We start from the raw sequence: 25921 nt of genomic DNA, 5'->3' as shown, positions 1-25921 counted from the left end.
ATGGCAATATGACTTTTTTCGCAATTGTATATGTTATAATATATATTTTTTTTTATTTGCTGTATTTTTCCCATGAAAGTAGAGTTATCCTTTAATCTTCCAGTCTGTTATTGTAACTCAATCAGCATTGCAGAGTGATTTCTAGCCTTGTCCTCGTCAACGCTGACACCTGTGTTAACAAGAGAATCACTGACATGTCAGGAGGTCCTTTTGTGGCAAGGCTGAAATGCAGCGGAAATTTTTTTTGCCCATTAAGTTCATTTTCATGACAAAGAGGGACTTTGCAATTCATCTCATCACTCTTCATAACATTCTGGAGTATATGCAAATTGCCATCATAACATCATCATATTTTGTGAAAATTAATATTTGTTCTAATATTCATCTGCCAAATTATTCCAGTTTTGAATGAATCTTGATGCCCATTCCCAGCTGGCATTTATTTTTCCTGGATAGATGGTATGAAGTAGAATTGTAGAATTTAGTTTCATTTTCATTTGTAAATACATAATTTAGTTACGTTAATTTGTCTTCGGTAATTCGTTATTATTCGTAGTGTTGATATTCCTTATACCGAATCTCGTATCATGTCAAATTCATTCGTTATATCTGCTATAATTTCTTTCAAATTAGTTGTAATTTGATATTTATGTATGTATATTGATTTGTGATAATGATTCGTAGTTTGGAAAGTCATTTGTTTATTAAATCTATTAACACACACACAATGACAATATCTCTTCTCCACTGCTCAAATACAATACACCACCCTTCTCACTCAGTTCTCAGCGATGCACTTTGCCAGTAATCCAACCTCCAGCAAAAATGAATCAGCTGATTGAACTGTAAGCTTTATTTTGAGTTGACGTTTTTTTCATTAGATCTTTAATGAATTACCGAATCATGTCAAATTCATTTGTTATATCTGCTATCATTTCTTTCGTATTAGTTATTTTTTATTCGGACATTTGGATGCATCCGAATGATGCAAAATTCGTCCGAATATCAATTTGTTATGAAAATAATTGCACATGTTTAGTATGAAGTTTAGAGCCTCAGTCAGGTTTTATTGCCGTTTGTCTCCATTGGAAAGATTTCTCATCATGTCGCTGATATTTCTCCAAGAGGGATATATGTACAAAAACATTTCAGTGGAGCGTGGAAGGGTTAAAACCTCTGACACGGTTTTATTGCTGTCCTGGTGACAACATCCTCCATTTATATATATATATATATATATATATAGTTTTATATGTCACAGACAAACCAGACAGAAATTTAAAATCTTCCACATTTAGACTTTAACGGTATAGTTCACCTTTACCGAAAAACTGCCTATGCAGGTAAGGGATGTCTGTAAAAAACAAATTGTACAGCTATGCCTTTGCTATAAGTGTAGGCCAATTGCATACCACCTGAAGCCTGGCTGAAAAACTCCCAGGTGACATCATCACATCTTGTCTTGTTGCTAGGATGTCGTTAATCCCAGCTGTTACTTTTCACATGTGCTACCACAGTATCAAGCTCTTTCTCTGATATAAACCACCTTAAGGCTGGGTTCACACTGCTGCGATGCGGGAACGCTGCGAATCCGCAGCGGGTTGCTGCATCGCATGCCTCCCGGCGACAGTTCACACTGCCCTATGCAAACTGCTGGGAGTGTCAGTGAAAAGTTAATGACACCCCCAGATCAGTTCGCATATCGCAGTGCGATCTGCAAACTTGGACAGGAATCTGATCGCATGGTGTGAACACCCATGCGATCCGATTCTGTAGACCAAAAAAAGGGTCCTGTGCGAGTTTGGGACGGATGCGATGCAAATTCAGCCATACTATCTGTATGGCTGAACTCGCATCGCACAGAGATCGGATGTGATTTCCAAGATTTGAAAGTACATGGCGGTGCGAATCACATTCGATCTCGTCACCGCAGCAGTGTGAACCCAGCCTTAAAGTGCTTTCTCCCCCCTGCAGCTCTGAGCTCAGAATTTAAGAGCTTGCTCCTGCGATGGTGAGGGCAAACAGTAACAGGTGGCAGTGTCTTAGTAACATCCTAGCAGCAAGGCAGGACAGAATGATGCCATCTCTAGGAGTTTTTCAGTCAGGATTCAGGAAGTACAGTAAGAGAAAAGTATTTGATCAACTGCTGATTTTGTACATTTTCCCACTGACAAAATGATCAGTCTATAATTTTAATGGCAAGTTTATTTTAACAGTGAGAGACAGAATAACAGCAAAAATATCCAGAAAAACGCATTTCAAAAAAGTTATAAAACGATTTGCATTTTAATGTGTGAAATAAGTATTTGACTTCACTAAACATGACTTATTATTTTGGTGGCAAAACCCTTGTTGGCAATCAGAGGTCAGAGGTTTCTTGTATTTGGCCACCACATCTGCACACATCTCAAGAGGGATTTTGTCCCAGTCCTCTTTGCAGATCCTCTCCAAGTCATTAAGGTTTTGAGGCTGATGTTTGGTAACTCAAACCTTCAGCTCACATATTTTCTATGGGATTAAGGTCAGGAGACTGACTAGGCCACTCCAGGACCCTAATGTACTTCTTGAGCCACTTCTTTGTTGACTTGGCTGTGTGTTTTGGGTCATTGTCATGCTGGAAGATCCATTTCCAATGCACTGGCTGAGGGAAGAAGGTTCTCACCCAAGATTTGAAAGTACATGGCCCCATCCATCATCCCTTTTATGCAGTGAAGTTGTCGTGTCCCCTTAGCAGAAAAACACCCCCAAAGCATAATGTTTCCACCTCTATGTTTTGTGGTGGGGATGGTATTCTTAGGTTCATAGGCAGAATTCCTCCTCCTCCAAACAGTGTAAGTTGAGTTGATGCCAAAGAGCTTGATTTTGGTCTTGTCTGACCACAACACTTTCACCCAGTTCTCCTCTGAATCGTTCACATGTTCATTAGCAAAGTTCAGATGGGCCTGTACATGTGCTTTCTTGAGCAGGGGAACCTTGCGGGCACTGCAGGATTTCAGTCCTTCACGGCGTAGTGTGTTATCAATTGTTTTCTTGGTGACTATGGTCCCAGCTACCTTGAGATCATTGACAAGATTCTCTCCCCCCCATGTAGTTATGGGCTTATTCCTCACCGCTCTCATCATCATTGAAACTCCACAATGTGAGATCTTGCATAGGGCCCCAGACCGAGGGAGATCGACAGTTACTTTGTGCTTCTTACATTTACGAATAATCGCACAACTGTTGTCAACCTCTCACCAAGCAGTTTGGCAATGGTCTCGTAGCCCATTTAAGCGTTTTCTAAGTATACAATCTTTACCACGACATCCTTGGACAGCTCTTTGGTCTTGGCCATGTTGGAGAGATTGTTATCTGATTGCTTCTGTGGACACGTGTCTTTTATACAGGTAACAAGCTGAGATTAGGAGCACTCCTTTTAAAAGAGTGTCTCAGCTCGTTACCTGTATAGAAGACACCTGGGAGCCAGAAATCTTGCTGATTGATAGGGGATCAAATACTTATTTCACTAATTAAAATGCAAATCAATTTATAACTTTTTTGAAATGCGTTTTTCTGGATATTTTTGTTGTTTACTGTCTCTCTCACCGTTAACATTTTAACCTACAGTTAAAATTATAGACTGATCACTTCTTTGTCAGTGGGCAAACGTACAAAATCAACAGGGTATCAAATACTTTTTTCACTGACCCACACCTAAAGCAAGGGCATTTTTCAACTTTGGCCAAAACTGCACAGTTTGTTTTTATCTGCAGTAGCCCCTTAGCTGCAAAGGCAGTCTTTATCAGATCTCCTGGCTGAGGCAGGATAATGAAAACACACTGTCAATGACTATTTCCAAGCCCAACCCTCCCACCTTGCCCCACAGAAAAGAAAGACAAGACTCAGAATGCATTGCAACACGTAATTACAAAGCTTACAATTTATTGGTGGAAAGGACATTCGGGCCTCGAAAAACGGGACCATAAAAAATAAAACAAAGCATGTGGGGGGGAGGAATATCTAGAAAACAGGGAACAACATGGTTTTAGGGAGAGGGAGATTTCAGAGGGTAACTGACAGAGAGGGCAAGGAGGTGGGTGGTTAGATTATTCATTCCCCCCCAACTCCATTCTCACGTTACCACCCTCCTGCCATTGATCTGAGGTAAGTTGTGTGTGTGTATATGATGTTTAATATTAATAACTTAGCCTATTTTACTGAAGGTAAAAGCTTATAAAAACAAAAACATAGAAGAGGGGACGGGGGAATCAGCCTTGTTTCCATAGAAAGAGTTAACATACCAAAAAGCCCTGAGCTTGCACTCCCTCCCGTGTAACCATTCCACTGCCACCATTTTATGCCAGGCAGTGGGACAGCCTTGCAGGTGCTAACTCTCTCTGATAATTCTGGGTGCAGACTGACTCCCCCCCCCCCGCCTCAGCGTTCAAAGAGCTGTTCAATTCAAGAAATTTCAGGAGCACAACACTATAGAGAAGGAAAAGGGAGAAAGACATTAAAAAATCCTAAATGTTAGCATGGCATTTTCATTTTTTTTTTCTTTTTTTTAATACAGCATTTATAGGCTCTCTGCATATAAAGATTACAGTAAAAAAATAGACAGGCAATATTTCTTTGTAGGATAGGGGGAAAAAACGGAGAGAAATCAGAAAAGAGAAGGGGTTTGGGGGAGTCCCTGAAAAGATACATAGACACAGACATTACTAGACAACAGTTAACCCCCTTTGTTTTTTTTTCCTTTTTTTGTTTCATAGAACATCAAAGCATAGATAAGATTACAGAAGGGGCCGAAGTCCCCTTCCTAATGGCATGAAGAGGGAAAATACCCCCCATTTGGGGTAAACAATTCCTCTGGTTTATACATGTTTCCCAATTTTAAAAAAGAAAAAAAAGGCAAAATGATTAAAGGGAAAATATACTCTATTTGGTATCAACCCTAAACTTAATATAAATTTTAGAGATTGGCACCATTGCTTGGCTTTCATTTCTAATATGTTGTTTAAGCCATTAGTGCCATGCTGCTGTAGAGCTAGTCTCTTAGGTACATACATGTCTAAAGGGCGCAAGAGGTTGCTTTGGGCTCATATGTAACAACTGGAATAAGGATACAGCGTAGATATTCTGCATAACCATATCGGATCATTTCATTTTCTGACCTGAAGGAGGAAATAGCTGGAATTGTATTTTTTACTATAAACTATACCTTCACTTTATCTTCCATCCAGTTTTTGGATCAGCCTCCTCGCTCTATTCATCTTTCCTATCTTGTGTCTATAAGGCATTCTGACAAGTAAGGACCAGGCAATGCTGCTATGCTGCTCTGCAGTACTATGTATTGCAAAAATTAAGTTTAGAAAAGTATATTTCCACCTCCAAATTGAATCGTAAGGCAGTGCTGACCAACTATGTTGTGTGGTGCTTTGCAAATCAAAAACAATAAAAAATGAAAGAGGCCTACTAAAAGAAATGGAAAAGCTAAATATATATTGGGCTAAGAAGACACGTACGATTACACAGGTTACACTAGACCTCAGGGAGGTGTGTTGGATAACCTTGGCCTAATATTGAGCTATAGGACTGCCTGACACTGTCCTATATTTCAATATGAACCCAGTATTGCCTTACCTTCTATACATTAAAATCTTAAAACTCTATGGGGCAACAAGTGTAAAGAGAGTTAAGAAGAATATCTACAGGCCACTCTATATTAATATGAAACACTAGCTAAGCTTGGCCTGATATGGCCCAGACAGGAGGTCACCCTATACTAGATAGGAGCCCAGCACTAAGTCTATCCTGATGGCCAATGCTCAAGTAATCCCTTATACTATACATATGGCGTAGGCTGGGCCTATGGCATGTGAACCCTCCAGGCTTGCCCATAGTAGAAGCCAGGCTTGCTCATTCCTAGTCTATATATCATTCTGAATATAAAGTTCTTTAGTGTAAGCAAACCGTGCCTGAGTCTAGGGAGAGGACGGGGTAAGTTAGGAAGGGGCTGAGGACAGATAAGGCAATATTAAATGGGTTGTGCATGTCAGTGGTTGGGGTATCAACCTTGTTATTTGGGATAAGTAAAAAGTGCCATATAAAGGGGATTTTTGTTAACCCACTAGCACCCCCACAGCCAGTCACCATCCAGTCAATACATCTGCACTGGTAAACCTACACTAAAATTTCAAACATTCCTATACAACCTAGGTAAATGGATATATGTCCAATGTCATCTTTCCTCTCCTGAAACCACACTTCCTGTACAACCATAGGTTCCTTTGAGGCATACACATGGAATAAAGAATAGGAGTTACAACAAAATCTGAGCTATTAACTAAGTACACAAACTTCCCTTTGGTGAAAAGGGCAGTGAGCTGACCTAGGAAAAAAACAAAACAAAAGAAAACACATAAAAAAAAGAAAACAGTAACTATTAAACCACTGGGAATCCTAATATAGGACCTAGAGGATGAACCCTTACAGAGGCCAGAAACAAACATTGCAAAATAATCTGTTACCCTATGTTGTCTGTGGAATTCTGTAAGCTCACTAAAGTACACAGAGGTAGGTGGAGGAAAAGTAAAAATGCTGATTTATTTATACAGAAAGTTTGTTGAAAAAGAACCCCAAGTGTGAGTATAAATGACCTCCACACGTAGTTGTGGTAGAACAAGACATTAATATCACCTACAAAGATATCTAACTGATGGGATCAAAGGCAATATGAGAACTCACAACCCCCAAAAAACATGACATAAGCTCCCCCGAGTGGTGGGGGTGTGTTATAACGGCACAGAGATGAATGTGGCACTGCAACGTCACGGGTGACTAATAAACCTGCAGACTAATCAGCAAATGGTGCATGCATTACAAGCAAGGCTGCAAGATTATCTATACCACTTAATGCATTCTGCATAAACTCTGTAGGATCTGAGGTGTAGGTAGATGCTGGTGTGCGATAGGTGTGACACGGTAGGTACCACAGCAGGTTAAAAAAGTAAAGAGACTGGGCAATCTGTGCACAGGGAAGAACCAGAAGTAGAACATGAGCAAACTCAGCTCTGGAACTTTCCCCCCCTTTATTTATTTGTTTTACTGTAAATGGCTGGTGATGGGGAGCAAACACTGAGGTGGATGCTGTCCACTACATGCCTTACCATAATTTACCCAGGAACGTAAGATGAATACTTTTGGAAACATTTAAAAGGCCATTAAAATAAGGCAAGGAGCTACAAGTAAAGTGCTGTAAGCCACAACAACCTATTAAAATTTTTCGCAAACTGATCTGACTTCAGTAAACAGAAATGGAGCTGCTGGGCGTTACAGCACATGTAAAAATCCTATTCCTCGAGGGCTCATTCAAGACAAGTGACGAGTGGCATCTAGTACACACATATGCCGACAATGTCAGGCTGTGCTAATTGCTGTGGGTGGTCAAAGCTGTCTTTCACACATTAGGTAGTGATAGTAAAAAGACAATATATATATTGACACATTCCCATGCATTGTCCATTATTCCGCTGTTATTCAGAAAGAGAAGTAGTCTTTTGTTTCTGTGGGAATGAATGTTACAGTGAAGAGTGGTAAACTGTGCATGAGCCTGCCTTCACTTGGACTCCCCAAACCATACTTCCAGAGGACAACTGAAATGGTTGTAGGATGACCACATACATACTGCAAATACATTAACAATACCAGCTGATATATCTCTGTCCTGAAAGTCAGTGGCCCAGTTAAAGAATATCTAATAATGGTGTCAAGAATGGTGCCTTTTCTCTACTTCGTCAATTTCACTTTAAACAATTTAGTTAGGACACCTGTCCTCATTTGTTAAAGGACCATTCCATCCAAAATGGATATTTCAGTTTACTGGAGATGCTGGAGAATAAAATTATATCTCTCAGGCACTCCAGAATTGATATCTATGCACTTGAACACTCCAAAAAAAATAATAATCCGTGGCGCAAACACAAACTGTGTAATTTCACTTTTTCTGTGCAGACTTGATGCACAGCACAGGCAGTATATGTCTTGCTACAGTAGCATTCCATACCCGTGCCATTCTATTTTTAAGTAGCAACAAAAAACTAAATTTTATATAATAGGATTGATTTACTGAAGGCAAATAGGCTATTCAGTTTGCACTAAATTGTTCCCTTAGCTTAATGAATGTGGTGAAAGTTCACTTTGCAAAAAAATAACCAATCACGTGCTTGCACGTGATCAGATGATGGAAGTCAGAACTTCCCCCTGTTCACTAAGCTTGGGGAAAAATTCCCTTGCAAACGGAAAAGCATATCTACCTTTCTCCACGTGTATTTTTTGCTTACACGTGATCAGATGATGGAAGTCAGAACTTCCCCCTGTTCACTAAGCTAGGGGAAAAATTCCCTTGCAAACGGAAAAGCATATCTACCTTTAGTAAATCAACCCCCATATGTTTAAAACTATAAATAATGCTAACTACGGTCAAGATTTTGTTTTATGTTTGTTGCTTACTATTGTAATGCAGAGTGCTGATCGTTTGTGAACTGCAGCCATTATGAAGAGGGTCTTTCCATCCTTGTTGGGATTTGTATCTATTTTATATTACAGAGAATGCAACAAGAAGGAGGAAAGGGTTCAGCGTGAGCAAAAACCAAGCCATGAACTACGGCAAAAAGATCCTGTGACTGACTCAAGTCATGCAACAAGTTGGCAGTCAATGTCTGAAATATCACTTTTGGGTGGAATACATTTGAAAGGGAGGAACTGCTTCAAGTTACAGTCAGACTGACAAGAATCCGATTCTCTGCAGCGGTTGTAAATGCTGCTTGCAGACTTTGTGCTTGACCAGCCACTCTGTGCAAATCAACGGCAGGCACCACTGTTGTTCTCATTTAACCACTTATCTGAGCGGTTACAGTCGAATACTGACCCAGCCATTGTGTGCCCAGAGTCGATGTTTCAGCTGAGTTTTGGTCACAGGTAATTAGCCAGTTTGTATGCGACTATAGCACAGAGCGTTGCTGCATCCAGAGACACTATTTAGCCACATCTGAACACAGAAAACTAGCCAAACATTTTGGCCCATCTGAATGCAGCCTTGGTTTGTGTTTTTTGTGGCATCCAGTAAAACTTTCATTATTAATTCCAGTATAAAAAGAATAAGTGAAATGATACTTTTTGCTGTGAGTGGGGCAAACTTTAAGAAACAATTCTTTCCTCAGCATTTTAATAAACACATCCCTCGATCTATTAAAGAGTACACAGTACAGAACTATTAACCGTACAGCTGTTAAAGGACACAACCTGATAACAGTCTTTTGAATATGCATAAATATGAACATTTGGGAAATTCTAGAACTCTACATGCATAGCTATACAGAGTGTTTGTTTACTATCCTACTAATATCACAATTTTACTGTTCTATAAAAATATAGAATAGTGCACCAATATTAGTACTCTGTCACTTGTATTATAATTTTTGTATACTATTGACTAAATGGCAGCATACAACTCTATTATGGTGAATAAATCTTTATTACACCAAAATACTGACCTCACGTAATGGCTTTTCCTGCACTGACAAGTTAAATATAACCTGAATTATATGGACTTGGAGAATTGGCAATTTTTTGACATTTAAACTTGCTTCTATCTGGAAACCGCAGAGGTTGTTACTGTTTTTGCTAAATCACAGCTTCCAGAAAACGGATTAAACTTTATTCTTATATGCTTAGTCAATCATAAGATGGCTGATTCCACTGTATTTTGGAAAGCCGAGGGCTAAAAGCTTCATCTTTGTAGTATTCTGAAGTCAAAATCTTCTATGTAACATTTGAAACTTAAGGGTTGATTTATAAATGTATTCACAAAATTTTAAGCCAGGAAGGAATACAGTTCGAAAAAGGTGTGAATCTTAAGTGAGTCTTGTGTGAACATGTTTATAGATGGACCCCCTAATTAATGTTAAAATACAAGTCTAGCCAGAGACTTTTTTTTGTTTTGAATAGAGTGAGAAAAGAATTTTGGTCTGAGATCCATTGAATATCACTATCCTCTAGCTAACAGAAGTAAGTAGGATTTGTAGTAGGCAGATTTTATCTGTAGCGCTAATTGCTGCTAAAGCTGGGTACACATGGGCCAAATGTCGGGAGATATTTGCCATTTCCCCCAAAAAAATGGTTGGTTTAGCTGACAGAAGCTGGCCATTCGGCTGGCTTCTGTGGGATGCGTATGCTGGAAAACCAGCTTCTGATCAGCGCTCTCAGCCAATGTCAGAGCACAATAGCTCAGCGAAGGAGATCAATATACTTATTTCGCAGTGAGCACAGCGACTCTGACCAGAACTGGGTTGAAAGGAAAAATATGAATAGTGCATACCAGGCTTAAAATGTAAATATTCTCTATAGTTAGAACAGTCCTGCTGTTTGGGCGCTGTGTTAGGTGGGGATGGGATAGGTCAGGTTCTTGTCAAAGAAATTTCAGTCTTCCTGGAAATGCCATTTAAACATTTGCTTGCCAAAGTATTTGACTGATGATATAGATTTGTCTAATAAAGTAGAGCTGTCAATTACATTTAGAAATGCTTATTTTAAAGAAAAACTAGTTTTTTTTTAATGTAGGAGGAAGTTTCATTAAGATATGGACGATCTTAGTAAAATGATTTATTGGTTTTAGAAAACTGAGGGGTAGGCATTCTTGCATATAACATATGGAGACTATAGGTTGAGTGAAAACAAGAGACTCCAAGCCTGAAGCAAGAATTATTAGAACATGGAACATTGACAGGAATATTTAATGTAGCTTTACTTATGGAAACGGCATAAGTCTGGACCAGCCCTAACTGAAAATGTGTATTTACTGAAAAAATATTTTAGTTTCCCTCTAAGACATCTAAAAAAAAAAAAAAAAATGATCCTGCTCTGAGCCAAACTGTTCACAACATTTGGAATATAGGCCAAAACTGTGAGGGCATTTATAGATAACTTTGTAGCTGTGACCTTCAGCTCTCGTATTAAAGTTGTATGCTTTACAGTACAGGAAATTTCTGCCATATTCAGTTTGAGATGCCCTAAGCGTCCTTATGATTAAAATCTGGAGGCAAAACTGTTTTTGTTGCCCAAAGCAACCAAACTTTTTTAATTTCTCCATAACGCACCCATAACATGAAAGGAAGAAAATGGTGCCTGATCTTCCTTCATGAGGCTAAATGTGATGCTTCCCTGACATGAAAGGATAGGGCTAATTTATAACAACTGGAGAAAAAGAAAACTGCCATTGCCCATAGCAATCAAACAGGCATTCAATTTCACTAGAAAATGCTTGGTAGCTATGGGCAATACACAATCCTCTCCAGTATATTCCCTGTGAGCAGATTGCCCTATGAACGGAATGTAAATACAGCACTTTTTTAAACCACCGTAGTTAAACACCACTTGCATAGCTCTTCTACTGATTCCTGCCTGGTAACCCTTCAAGTGCTGGAAAGGAAAGTGGGTTGGGGCAGTAACACAGATTTTATAGTATGGGGGTATAACAGACGTGACCATGTCCAGCAAAAGGCATACTTTCGTTAAAGTGTACCAAGCACCCATATACAATCAAGGCAACCACTTTGTCCAAACAGGCCTGTTGACAAGCTATGAACAAATGACATAACTGAGTGTCGTAATCAGACAGGCTAATAAATGGTTTGACTTATAGAAAATGGCTGAACCCTTCTGTATATGAGGAACAGGAAAGGTCCACTTACAATCCTTCTTATGGTCATTCAAAGGCCTACCTGCAAGTGCAAGCTTCCAAGATTTTATCACATAAGCACTGATGGTTTTGACAACCTAGAATACTATAATAAGGTTGCCACTCAGCATAATAAAATAGTATTTGAATATATATATATATATATATATATATATATATATATATATATATATATATATATACATACATACATATACACACACATCTACATACACACACAATACAGAGGCAACAAAAGTTGCAAGCTAGCTGTTAACGTGCAGGCATAATATTGCAGATACATTCTGCACCATTAAGAAGCAAATATCATAATGTGGCATTTAAAACCAAGCAGCGTCCTTGTTGCCTATGTGAGGAAATCCCGCAAACCTTGCTGTTGTCTTTGGATTTGATTTGGTAACAGGATTATAGGCCTCCCTCATGACTATTTTCCAACCATCCCTGATGCTGAACTCTAGTCTAACCTGAGTGAGGGGGTACTTGGGGGGGGGGGGGGGGGAAACATTCAGGCTGTCACCTGTGATTAGGGCTGTCAGCAGGCAGGCTGGTATCATCTGGCTTTCAGGCCCTTAGTAATATAATACACCTGCAATAGAATTCAACCTATAATGCACCTGTAATGTACAGTGCAGACACACGTAAGTGCATCTACCACCTGTACACAGTGATGGTCACCCATTTTGTGGCATTGAACATATTCAGTCTGTTGACTCACAAGGAGTGAGCACCACTGAAACATGACATACAAAATCGCTTTACTTGTTTCAGAAATTTCGGATTACTTTTTTTGTGTGAAAGCTGTATTCTGACCATTGACTCTCTCAACAAAATGGACACACCACAGTGTGCAGGTGACAAATCCACTTCTGCATGTCTCCATGTCTCACCAGAAGTATAAAAATCTTATCACATAAATCTCTGTCTAAAGAATAAACTGTACCGCCTTTATGGCCTAACGCAGCAATTAATGGGTTATCTTGAAGAACAGAATGAGAAAGATCTGCTTGGAAACCCGTAAAATGAAAAAAAAAATTATTTTTTTTTCGTTTTTTTTTTGATAGTTTTGTGTTTCGTATATAGACCTAAATATACAGACCCTCCCACAAGAAGTTAAAATACAAGAAAACATTGAGATTGAGCTTTGTTTTAACCCTGTGTTGTGACGCAGCTAATGTGTCTCTGCACCTTAACCCTGCCAGAGAGAAGCATGGAAGGGTTTTCATGTCTACATTCCAGACGAGGAACAAAATGGTAGGACAGGGGTATTATAGTGACAGGATGACCCCAGGCCAGAATGTGGATGTATGCATACGTACATATATATATACGTATATATATTTTTGAATCTTTCTTCACTTGTGAGAAAAACAACTTGTGCACAAATTCAGGCAGAGTAAGTTCAAGCAAAGACTTCCATTTTGTGGTTCATATGTACACTGACAGAGTCAGGTGAGACTCCTCAATTCTTTATAAATATACAGATAAGCTGGAGGGGTATCTTATGGACAGAAAAGGGAAAGGGGTGTGTGTCTGTACTCGCAACTCCTATATGTTTCAGTTCACTGGTGAGCGCAGAAGCTCGGCCTTAGGTTGCATAATAATTAAGGTCCAGAGGCATGGAACATATAGAACCTGAGAGTGTTCCCAGACAGAAAGCAGATTCTGACCCACAGAAGGAAAAAAAAAATATAGAAAGAAAGCCATAGCAGTGTCCTTTAACCCCTTCAGTGCCCCAGTAGTATTTTCCAGCAGTGAAGAAGTTAATCTCACATTATTTTTTTGTCTTACCAAAAGAGAAAAAAATCTATATATAGCTATATTTCAATAATATTTGAATAAACCAACATATCTGCAGGTCAGAGCTTTGAGGATGTATAAAGCACTGTAGGAGATAGGTTTGCGCCCCCCCCATTCCTGCCCTGTATTGCAAGCTGAGGCAATACAATGCAGTATGTTTTTAAATTTCAAATTATCTCTAATGGGGAAAACAAGGGTATTGAAGGGAGGAATGTTAACCACTGAACTCACAGAATATTCCCGAAAGCAAAGAGGTGAAATAATTCCAGATTGGCCTCTCCCCACAAATCCCAATAACAGTTTAGTATAAAGCACTCGAACAGTGGTAATACCGAAAAATAGAGGAATTTTAAGAGCATCAGTGTTGGCCATTGCAACTAAGATGATGTTTCCATGAACTTTCTGACTTGCACAGTAGAAATGGCAGTTGGAATCCAGTTGCTCTTGGCAGCACGTCAGCTTTCCATCCCTCCAATTTTAAAGTACCCACCTCTAAAGCTGGATACACACTATACCATTTTCTTTAGATTTTTTCCTTTAGCTTTACCAAAACCATATAATATGGGGTCAAACCTAAAAACTTTCAATTTCTATGCAATCTGGAAGGCCCTTGCACTACATAGTTGAAGATAAATCTAAAGGAAATCTAACAAAAGTTGTATAGTGTGTATCCAGCTTTAGACTATAAAGAGGTGATGGTTGATGATGCTTCTGCAAGACTCAAACCTTCACCTCTGTCCTAGTAAAGAAAAAAAAAGAAAAACGTAAGAAAATGTATAAAAACATCCACTTTCCTGTAAAAGTGTTTGTTTTGTAAATTATGGCTAAGATCTGTTTAACCCAACGTGTTTACCCCACAGATTTGGGATTAATAAGGAAATAAAACAAAAAAAATCCCATCAAATTACTTTGAAAGGTAAAAAAGGTATCTAAAATGAATTAAAAAAAGTCTTTGTTATTAAATCCTTGTTTTTCTTGCATGGGGCTGGAGGAGGCACACTGTTGAGGTCTGTAGGATCAATCATCTGTGGCTGAGACAGTCCTTGTGTTTTTTTTTTTTCTTTTTATGCTGTAGATAGAAATATGAAGGGAGAGCTTTGGTATCCCCCTGTTTTTTTTATATATATTTTATTCTTTTTAATTAAGTTCAGTGAATGTCCCATCTGTCCACTCCTGTGCATGGATATTTTCTGTAGAGACCCCGTTTTTAGCTATTTCAGCTGGTGAGAATTGATAGTCCATAGAGTTCCAAATACAAACTTCTCACCCTGAGCCACGACAGTGAGGTCGGCAGGAGAGAGACGGGGAAGGGTTGCGGTGGTTGAGGTATGAGTGTATGAGAAAAAAAGTAACAAACAAACATCTTCCTGGTTTAATCTCGGTTGTGAGTAAAGTGTATGTGTGCGAGGTGGGAGCGTGAGCTTGGTGTTTTTAGCTCACCTCCTCGTTCCTGGCGTGCAAATCACGCCGCCTCCATTTACTGTCAGTTTAATAGTTTTCTCTTCTAAACATAATGAATGTATGGGGGAAAAAAAAGAAATCTCTCGGAGAGAGTTATATATGTAGTGTAGAGAAGTTGGCATTTAGGGGAGGTCCACAATCCTGGCAAAAAGTTCAGCGGCGTTCAGCCTTGAGATTCTGTATGCAGCTAGTCATTAGGAAGCTGGCCAACCTTCAGAGTCGTTGGGTTCTCTAGAGATGTGGTGGCCTCAAATCTTCACTGATGTGCCCTCCATGAATCTTGTTTTCAATGTAATTAGATGTGCGACCAGAGATCAGGTCTGGACAGGAAGAAGAAAACTGGCTGCAGGTTGTGGTTGATGTCACCTCCCCAAGAGCAAAAAAAAAAAAAAGTGTCAGTCCAAGCTGTACTGTTTGGAGAACACCCTAGTGAAGTATTGGAGATATGTCCCCATAAGAAGCTGGTGGGTTTGTTAATTCAAGGCTTAAATATCATTCTCATAGCCCTACTGGTTGTACAAATGTCATTCCTAACAGCTAAATAATTGTTCTCAGCTGATGGCTCCCAACTTCAGTCGTGAACCCATCCACAAAATCATTCTGTAGTAAGCGGGTGAGAAAAAACAGGCACGGAGACTCCTCTGTGAAGTTGGGAGCAAAGAGTTAATTCTAGACCCCTCTGTTAGGATATGTTCCTGTAACCCAATATGCAGATGAACAAAAGGGTAAGGTACAAGGCTACTGAGGTACTCAGTATTGCTACCTGTTGCAAGAACCAACCAACTCCTTGTTGATCTTTTTGTAATTTAACCTCCCCTCCAGCCGTATTCTGAAAGAAAAGAACAAGCCTGCATCCCCTCAAGTGCCTTTGAGAGTTTTTCGGCAGCAAAGGGGCTTTAAAAGTAAATGAAACAAAGTTACAAGAATGAAAGGAAAAAACAACAAACAAGATGTAGCCACCTTACAGGTGAACACACAGCAGCACATATATACAAATATATACAAATTTTTGTTTTCTTATTTAGGGTGTGCTAAGCACACCGGTTTGCAAAGACAAAACAGAGATAGACAAGAGGGCAGAGGTGAAAGGGATTCTGGGTTAATTAGCCAGGTCTCTAAGGCCTGGAAGTTTTAATGTCCACTGAGTGGACCGGACCTTTTTATCTTTTTAACGTCCAGTCCGCAGACGTTAAGCTAAGAGAGATAGCTGTGTGCTCGGGGCCACATTGGCAGTCGGCAGTGCAAAAGGCTGACCGTCAACAGAGCCCAGAACTAAGAAACACTATTTCAAAAAACAAAACATTTTTCCTTTCCTAAATAGCTGAGGTAAAGCAGATGCAGAGTGTTTTGTTGTAATTTAGCTGCGAGAAAACTTAGCACCACCCAAAACCAGAGAGAAAAAAGCACCTTTTGATAGAAAAGTTATATATGCATCCTTGGAAATAGCTTGATATAGATTAAAAATGTTTTTTGTACCAAAATGACTGCAGTCAGCATCTAATAGGTGTAATATGCTAAATATGCCTATAGCTTACATTTGAAAGGAAAGCAGATTCATTTTGGGTTTGTTTTTCTTTATAGTTCTCAGCTTAGAATTCTCTCTGGTAGTGGAATGATCTAACAACAGGTTTCCCATAATGAAGAAGCAGACATCAACTAATCCCAGGTTACTGGACAAATGATTATGAAATTCGTTTTTTTGTCATCCTATACAGCAGATTTTCATAATATGATTCTTGTGGTTCTACCATCATTTGACAACAATTGCAATGTCAATGAAACGATCAAGAAGAGTGTGAGAGCCATCAGGTCATGTTGGATTCTCCAGGCCGATGACCCATCTTTCTCTTCTGCTAAACTTGTGCTGCCTAAGAATCACCCAAGCGGGCACTTTTTAGGTACATGAATACATATATCTTCATGGCGATTTAGAAAAATGTTTTTAGCACACTTTTTGATAATATACCAACCACTGCCTGCTCTGCTCCTCTGAGCTTCATATTCTACAACTATTATTTCAGGGAAAAATAGAACATCTGGGCTTAGTTGATGTCTCTGTTGACAGCACAGTATCAAATGCAATATTTGTATCCCCAGCTAATGGCACAGAATTCCCTTTTGCAGAGCCAACCTCGCTTCCAAATAATATGAATACAAATTTGTAACAAACAATAATCTGCATATTTGGGCTTTATAAAAGGAAACGTGTATATATACATGCATATGTATAATTAAGTGCTTTGTTAATTCGGCTTTTGGGGGTGAAGGGATGAGGATGGGGATCTGCCTGCGGAAAATGTTGAACCCTAAAACTAAGAAAAAAAAGAAAAAAAATGGGGAAAGGGGTTTAAATTGTGGAAAATACTACATATTAAGTGCTTTAATTTGTGAGCCAAAATATTTATATTTTGGCAGCAGCTAAAATCTCCCAAGGGTACAACAAGAAGGGTTCAAAAGACTATAACAAAGGGGGTATACCAATGGCTGTAATCTATCAGACCACAGACATGAGGAACTCGGCTGTTCTCCCAGCTCATAGCATACATAACTTCCAAATGCTCCAGGCTTGATGGGGGACAAGCTTTAGTTCAGGGAAGAGGAGGTTGTGTGTAAACATGCATGCTGCAGCAAGGGTTAAAGAATAAGTTTGCCTGCTGGAACATGTTACAGCTCCTGCTGCCTCTCCCCTAATTTCCTCCCTCAATGTATCAGCGGGTGGGGTTCTTCTCCCCACACCTGCTGTCACAATTCAAAAACAGCGCCCACAAGGCCACGTCATTCATTCACAATTTCCTATGAACTAATGAACTGCAAGTACTGCCAGCCACCGTGGCAGAGGGCTTGCAGTTCTGAATGAACTGTGAGGGCATTAATGAGCACACTCATAGTTCATTTACAAGCGCTCAACTTTCAAACTAACAGCTCATATGGCGGTACGGGCTGAAAGCTGCAGGGCTTGTCTGCAGAAGCGTGAAACTGCACTCCTGATCCACTGATCACGGATGTAATGCTTTCCAGGCTCCTACAGGAAAAAATAATCAATGCACATTTTTTTTTTCCTGCAAAGATATGTGCATTTATAATTTTTTCTAGAAAAAGGTGAAATTATCCTTTAAAGTTGGGCGTGTTTAAATTTATTTTTCTATTTATGGGCCTCTATAAGTGTAGGTAAAACCCAGCTATAAAATTTTATTTATAGTGCAGCTAATACAGCACAATTAAGAGACTTTGTTCTGATTTGACCAAACATACCATCTGATTGGTTTTTATGGGATATGAAAGTTTTTTGCTTTCTTGGTGCGCCTTTACCTACATTAGTAATTCAGAGATTCTAGCAATGCTATTTTTAAAGTTTTTTCCTCAATGACAAATACATTTTTGGTACTGTAAGTGCTAACTATAAGAACACAGTCTTTTTCAAGTTCAGCGCTGAGTTCTTTAAAAACAATAAATATGGGATGTAAAGGAAAAAATAAGTGCTTTTTTGTTTTTAAAGTTGAGCTTATTTCAGAACTAAAACATTCAAACATAAATTGGAGATCATCATTGGTAAGAAGTGCTTTTCTGCAAAGTGCAAGAAGAAAGGATTGGGCATAGTTACAGTCTACATTACAATGGGGATCTACCCCCTACTATTTGCAAAGCAACCCAAAAAGTGGGTTAGGCCAAGGATGTCACTTGCTATACAATAAGGCCTGGAACTTCATAAAGACACAAAGTATCGCATTACTAAAGATCCAGAGAATGGTGCAAGAGAGCAGCAAAAGAAGGGTTAAAATATGCAATAATGGCGCTTTAAAAAGTGCTTCTTAGAAAATTTTTGGTTTGCTTAGCTGGTGAGGGTCTCTGGTTTTCCGCATGACAGTCTAGAAAGAAAGGGAGGTGACAAAAGGGTGGCTTTGGTGCAATTTTTCGACCCAAGTGGGTGTGGTTTTCACATAACCGAGGGTGCCATAGAGGGAATTCTGTGCGTGGGCATGCTTTCATCACACATAGAAAACTCAACATTCCAAAAATTGCCTCCTCTATTCAGAGGAAATGCAAACTGACCCAACGCAACCTGCATAGGTGTTTCAGAGCTTGGGGGATGATATCTGATTGTGCAAAATATATACATATAAGTACCAATTTGTCTCTGCATGATATTCTCATATGAACTACTGTAATCCTTGAAATAGCTTAAACGCAAAAGATAACCCACAAGGCAAATCTCATTCTGCTAGATGTCCCTAAAGATACCTACTGATGAATGCCTTGAGCAATGATGAAATGAGGAAGATCTGGGCACCATGGCAAAAGCATAATGACTAATGGCCATATTGAGTATTCTTGGGCATAGTTTCCCTGTGTTTGTGCCAATGACCATGTGGAGATATGGAGTAACTGCATGCTTGTAGGGTATCAGCACATGTATGTGAACATCCAGTTACTAAAGGCCTCCGACACAGGACCATTTGAACCTTAATGGGTTAGTATATATAAAATGTCAAGTTGCTTTAAATAAAAGAGCTTCTAGTTGCGCCCTGGATGCCTATGGCATAAAGATAATGAAAATGGTAAATGTAGTTATTTGGGGGGGGGGGGGGGGTCATTACCTACACAGAGCTAACCTCCTGTACAATATTCCCACAATTAAATATTAACTGCCAACAGTAGATTACACATGTAAAACTTCAACTATGTCAATTTCTCTTCAGGTGTGAATACTTTTGTATACATGTATAGCTATTTTAGCTCTTTTAGATATAACGAAGTATTTTAGGTTTACTGCTTGTGCGCAAGGCAGCAGAACACTGTCATAACATGCAGCTCTTGATCTATGCTGAATAACTTTAGTCATCACGTGCCTGCTGGTAGATATATATATATAGATCTATAGCATAATCAGATATTTCTAGGTACACCACACCAAATGGAGCAGTGTGTTAATGCTTTCTGTTCTGTAACAAATCCTCAGCTCACAAAACCGGGACAAGTAGACAGTTCTGGTATTACAGAAAGGCGAGAGGAAACCTCGCGTCGCAGCTTGACACTGCATAACATAAGACAGGACAGCTTTAGCCAAGGAAGAAGCTGACATGACAACTGTCGATGGTCCTGAGTCTGCAAAACATCTCAGATTAACAAGGCCAAGCTTATTGAAGCTCTTATCTTCTTCTTCTTCTCAGCCATACATACCATATATGTGTGTATACACAAATATATCTCTCTATATATTATATACACACATACATACATACACACAGACTTTTTTTTATGGGGGGAGCAAGAGAACTTTCAGTCTCACTCGTGTTGTACCTATCCCATATCTGAAATGACCATGTCACTCATGGTGAACTTAGGTTGTAGAGAAAACTTCCGTTCAATAGGGTCTTAGTGTACCAGATTGGTTTCAGAAGAAATGATGAAAAAAAGGTGATTTCTTCCAGAATAAAACTGTTGGGTGCACAACAATGACAGCAAAGGAGACTCTAATACTCTTTCCTTCAGATTGAGCCAAGAGCGTGGCTGAAGAACTGTTGATCTGATGTACAATTATGTCAAGACTGGGAGCTTCCATTCTGGCTTGTGCCGACTTTCAATGGCAGTTTTCGATTTCAGAAGGGCTATTCCAGCCACTCCCTTTTATCCTTCGCAGGACATGAGAGCCTTGTAAGGGATGACAGGTTAAAATAGAGCCAAGCAATTCCCTTTCCTCTCTACCCATCTCCACTGCCCTTTAGACTTCCTGGTCCTCAAACACCTCAAGGAACAGCGGTGGGAAGAGCTCTGTGGGGCACTCAACCTTCATGTGCAGGAAGCGACTGGCATGACAGGCTCCAATCATACGTAAGTCAGTCACTTTCATCAGGAGCTTGGGCCAGAAGTGGGGAATGTTGTGTTTGCGATGATTTATGTAGTGTTCAAAGGCGAGGAGGTAAGTCTCCTGACATTTCTCTATCTTATCTGTGCAGATCAAACCCGTCCGGTCTAAGGAATAAAGAGATGGAAATTAGAATGAACAATTCAAAATGCAAATTACTATAGTCTTTTACAAAACATTACATGAGAGAGACCTAAACTAAGATGCACTCTGAAATGAAAAATGTAATCCTTTGGTTTGGGTAAAGTGTAGCAGGGTGATTTCACTATACTGATCCACACCAAGTCTATGCATATCAGGTGACAGCACTGTCCACTTGTTTGTTATGGGTCAGTAACTCAGAAATTAGTGAAACAAGGATGACCAGTTCCCTTTAAGAGATTCTCCTCATGTAATCATTTATAGAATCCACTAGAGGGCAGATGATACAGTGCCATTGTTTTCAGTCTTGAATATATATTTTGCTTTGTTAAATAAGGAAAGCTCAGCCCAGTCATTACAAACCCTGCAGGAATTTAAACCCTGACTATCTCCACACAACACTGAGTAATCTGTTAGAATAAAAAACCCTTAAAAAAATAAAAAATAAATTATTTCCCAACGTATCTGAATACTCATTCTGTGTCCTGTAATGTACTCCAAGAAAAGGATTTTGCAGTAAGTCAAAAGTTCTATTTTCTTATTCATACATTACGGGACAGTATTTAGGTACTTTGGGACGTCCAAAAGCAGCCCAACTAAGGGGTGGGCAACACAACAAAATCTAACAGACTGACAAAAACAGACAGGTTAACAAAGCCACCTGAAGAACCTTACAATTAAAGCTGCCATTAGCTGAGGCCTGAAAATCCACCTGGTAAAACTTAATGTACATATCTGGGAAAAGGATGCCTGGTGCTGAAAAACTCATAAAGCACTAAGCGATCTAGTGGAGTGTGCTTTGACTGGGAAAGTGGACACCTTGTATTTGAGGTCAAAACCTTGGATGATGAACTGTCAATGCACCTAGAGATAGTGGAAAAGGAAGCAAGCAGTGACTTACAGGAACCTTCAAGATTGTCTACTATTGAAAGGCGGATGCAAATGAGAGAAAACTTCACACACCACATCCATACAATGGAGGGAAACCTTCTTAAGATGATTAAAAGTAGGACAGAGGGATGGTAGAAAAATGTCCTGGCTAAGATTAATAGAATAAACCACCCTGGGAAGAAGAAAGGCCTCAAAACAACCCCATGTTTGCGAAGCACAAGAGAGGGTTCTTTACTGGTTAAGGATGCCAACTATGAAACTCAGAGGTAATGGCAATGAGGAAGGCAACCTTGCAAGTAAGGACAGACAGAAAATATCCCTAATAGGCTCAAATGGAGGTTTTTGAAGAACTGATGGAACCAGGTTGAGATCACACGGCGTCACTGGGGAATGAACAGGAGAAACAATATGAATGACCCCCTGTACAAAGGACTTCACTAAGGAGTGAGAAGTGAGTGGTCCCTGAAAAAGAACCACTAAAATCAAGACTTGACCCTTGAAGATACCATGTAACATCCATCTTCCCTCACCTGCAACAGAGGTCTTGAAGTCTTGAAACATGTCAGGGTGAAGTGACTATTCACTAAGATCAGACATTGACTGAGGAAGTCTGCCTACCAAGTTTTTGCACTTTTAATGTGTATGGTGGACAGGGCTGAACATGAAGTTTTGCCCAGGCCAGAATCAGATCTGCTTCTTTGAACTGTGTGAGAGATCCAGCGTTGAAGTGATAACTGAATTTCCAAGTGTTTCAGAATACAGATGGAGAGCCAGTCTTCCTGCAAGGACCAAATCCCTAGTGCCAAGAAGCAGACCATTGGGATGATTTCCCCAATTCCACGTCAAGCTTTTGACCCACCTTACCAAGGGAATGGTGGCTTTGCTGGCAAAGCATACAGGATGACCCAGTGACTACACACTTGCCCCATGTAGCCAGAATGTTGAGCTGCAATGGTCTGGGTTGAAACTGGGCATTAGGAACTGCCTTGGAGGATAACACCCAAAACTCTCATGCAAAAATAGTGGGTCAGTTGGCTCCTGGACTGCAAAGTCCAAAAGTGGAAGCAGAGAGATTGGAGTTTGTCTAGGGGAGGAAAACCTTGGGCAAGGTTGTGACCAAGATAAGGCCCAGATACTCCAGCCAATTCACTGGAATCTCTGTTGGGTTTGAACAGACAACTGAATATTGGCTGCCAGATCCTGAGCAGATTGTTTCTGCAGAAGAAGGTCATTCAGATATCCCACTATAGGGATGACCTTAAAGATGCAGTGGACGAGGGCAGGGCAACAAATCCACAGCAAAATGCAGGTATTATCAATGAGCCAGGAAGATGGGGGACATGCAAGTAAGATTGTTTGATGTCCACAGAGGCCAGAGGGTCTACGGGATGGAGGGAAGCAATGACTGACTGGGCAGATTTGAAACTGAATTTCTGTACATGGAGGAAGTTGTTGAGTACATTTTAGGTCTAGTATGAGGGAGATGCCTCCTTTGTCTTTGGGTCCAAATGATTGAAAACAGCTTTCTGGACCTAAACATCTGAAATGTTCTGGGACCAGATGGCACCCGAATGCCAAAAGACATTCCCTCCAGTTTGATGGATGTGGGCTCCCCGTATGGAGAACAGGACTTTTTTTCAGACATAGAGCTTGGGCGTCCAGAACTTGTGAAGAAATGGAGTACTAGGTTTTGGCTTGGCCCTGGAGAACTGAGAAAAACAAAAACTTTTTACCTCTGAAGTTGAGGGTCTACCAGATGAAGACTGACTTTTTTTTCAGGGGCAAAAGAGTACTCTTCCCCTTGGTGACTTCCTTAATGAAGTTGTCCAGGGATTTGCCAAAGAAGTTCTCATTATTCAAGGGCATATGCAAGAGGCATTTCTTGCATGGGTGCTCTGCAGACCTACGTTTAAGCCAAAGGGTTCTTTGCATGTGTACCAAAAAAAAGGTGCTTCTGGATACTTAGAATATAATATTCCTAGCCTGTCCACACAAGAATATGGTCAAAGGCATAAGCTACAGTTGCCAGAGAACAGAAAGACCTATCAAGATAGATCTAGGGCCCTGGGATATATAGCCTTGGACCAGACAGCTAGGGTCTGGCAGATGGACATGTAAGCAATAGCAGGCTGCAGGGCAGGATAAAATGGGTCCAAGCTTTTATCCACTGGTTCTTTAAATGTGGAGATGTCCTCAACAGCGAGCGCTTCATTAGAAACCCCTCATCTATGAGGTATTGCTGGACAAAATGCTTAAAAGGAGCAAAGGCCTCTTCCAGGTTGAGCCAATTGCCAAATAGGACTGGGTGATGCACTAGAAAAGTCTTAACATGTGAAGGGCTCTGTAGATATACCAGGTTAGTTAATTCAGGAGTAGCTAATGGAGGTTGCATTTCTGCCGACTGCAACTCTTCATGTACCAAGACCTCAAAAAAGGAAAATAACCCTTCTCAACCCTAGAGGTGCCTTCTAGGCTTGAATAGCTAGATCTAGGGGGGTGCTGGTGTGGGCTGCATCCCTCTTGGATATCTGTGGTGCCCCCCAAGACACTCACCACTCCTGATGCTGTGCTGGCCATCTACTATCCCTGCACAGTGCACAGCCTGAGCACAGGCACTATGATCTCCTCCTCCCCGCACACACTGTAGTTAAAAAAATGATTCCCTTATACAGCTACGATCTGCACAGCGTGTGGCTGGTTACTGAATTGAAGGTCTGACCTGTGAAATTCCATGGTCGGAATGGCAGCTCAGCTGTAGTAACCAGCTACACACTGTGCAGACCGCAGCTGTGTGTAAAGGAATCAGATTTCAGCTACAGTGTGTACCATGAGGAGAAGGAGACCATGCAGGGATGGGAGAAAGAACTCTGCCCAGTGTCCAGCCAGCAGTGATCCTTGTCCTTTGCCGCGGCAGCGCTGACCCCTGTTCTTGGCTCAATTGACCCGTATCCTTGGCTCTGCTGACCCCTCTACACTGCTGACCCCTGTCCTCCACCCTGGTGACCCTGTTGTCCGCTTTGCTGACCCCCAGCACACTGCCTTAAGGATTCCTGTACACTCCCCTGCTGACCTACCATTCTCCACCCTGCGGACACCCTCTACTCTGTCCTACAAACTAATAGCCCCTGTATATTAGTAATGGGTGGTACCTCGCGCTATCAAAGTGAATCTAATAAACTTTAATGAATCACTTAACTGCTGCTCGATCTAGAGTGTATACATTGCACCAATAACAAATAAAATAATGAAAATGATCAGCGCTGTCGATAAAGCTACATATTAAAGAAGAATATCAATATATCACTGGGCAAATTTCTTTGCAAGTGTTAGGGCCGAACATGGTGTATACTAAACTAGCTGTGTAATGTAATCAATGTGCAAATGTTACCATCAATAATCTTTGCAATTACTGTAAACAATAAACATGTGCAGCAAGCTTAAACATAAATTCACAGTTCATAAAAATGTGCAAAAAAGCCAAAATAGTGAACTTATGCAAAAAGTACATAAAGTACTTCAATCACTATCCTCAATGAAAGAGGTGAGGCTGGAGCTGAATAGGGGCATGCTTCGAACCTTTGTCCAGAGCAGCCATTTCTTCAGTGTGTGTATAAACATCTACATTGAAAGTCAACCATTGGCATATAGGATTAGAAAGAGATACCAACTAATATCATTTAAATTTGGGGAGACCCTACCACCGCTATACCTCTAAAGTCCAATACCATCTGTATAGAGGTAAGAACATAGTGAGCACGGTGTGGCATGCATGAAGACCGCACGTTGGAGGACTTTCATTGAGGATATCGATTGAAACACTTTATGCACTTTTTGCACAAGTTCACTATTTTGACTTTTTTGCACGTTTTTATGAAGTGTGAACATTTTATCACTATGTTTACGATTACTTGGGACTCTATTTTGATATTGCGAGTGATTTATTCATATTATTGAGCACTAGTCACTTTATTTTTTACCAGTTACTATAGTGGTTTTGATTTACACCATTTTGCATTGTATTTGCATTGAAT

General features: G+C 40.1%; 1 protein-coding gene across 3 annotated transcripts in view; it reads right to left on the bottom strand.

Moving 5' to 3' along the window:
* Positions 1-3887: 3887 nt before the first annotated feature.
* THRA (thyroid hormone receptor alpha) overlaps positions 3888-25921 on the bottom strand; it is a 346141-nt gene continuing 324107 nt past the window's right edge. For all 3 annotated transcript variants that reach the window (XM_077459824.1, XM_077459826.1, XM_077459825.1), the window contains exon 10: positions 3888-20965. In XM_077459824.1, the coding sequence (XP_077315950.1) occupies positions 20715-20965 (251 nt within the window). In that variant the 3' untranslated portion in view covers positions 3888-20714. The remainder of the gene's footprint in view (positions 20966-25921) is intronic.

This window comes from Lithobates pipiens, unplaced genomic scaffold (assembly GCF_037356315.1).
Source record: "Lithobates pipiens isolate NorthernLeopardFrog02 unplaced genomic scaffold, aLitPip1_a1.2 Scaffold_28, whole genome shotgun sequence".
In the NCBI taxonomy this organism is placed as follows: Eukaryota; Metazoa; Chordata; class Amphibia; order Anura; family Ranidae; genus Lithobates; species Lithobates pipiens.
This window is presented reverse-complemented; position numbering and strand designations above follow the sequence as displayed.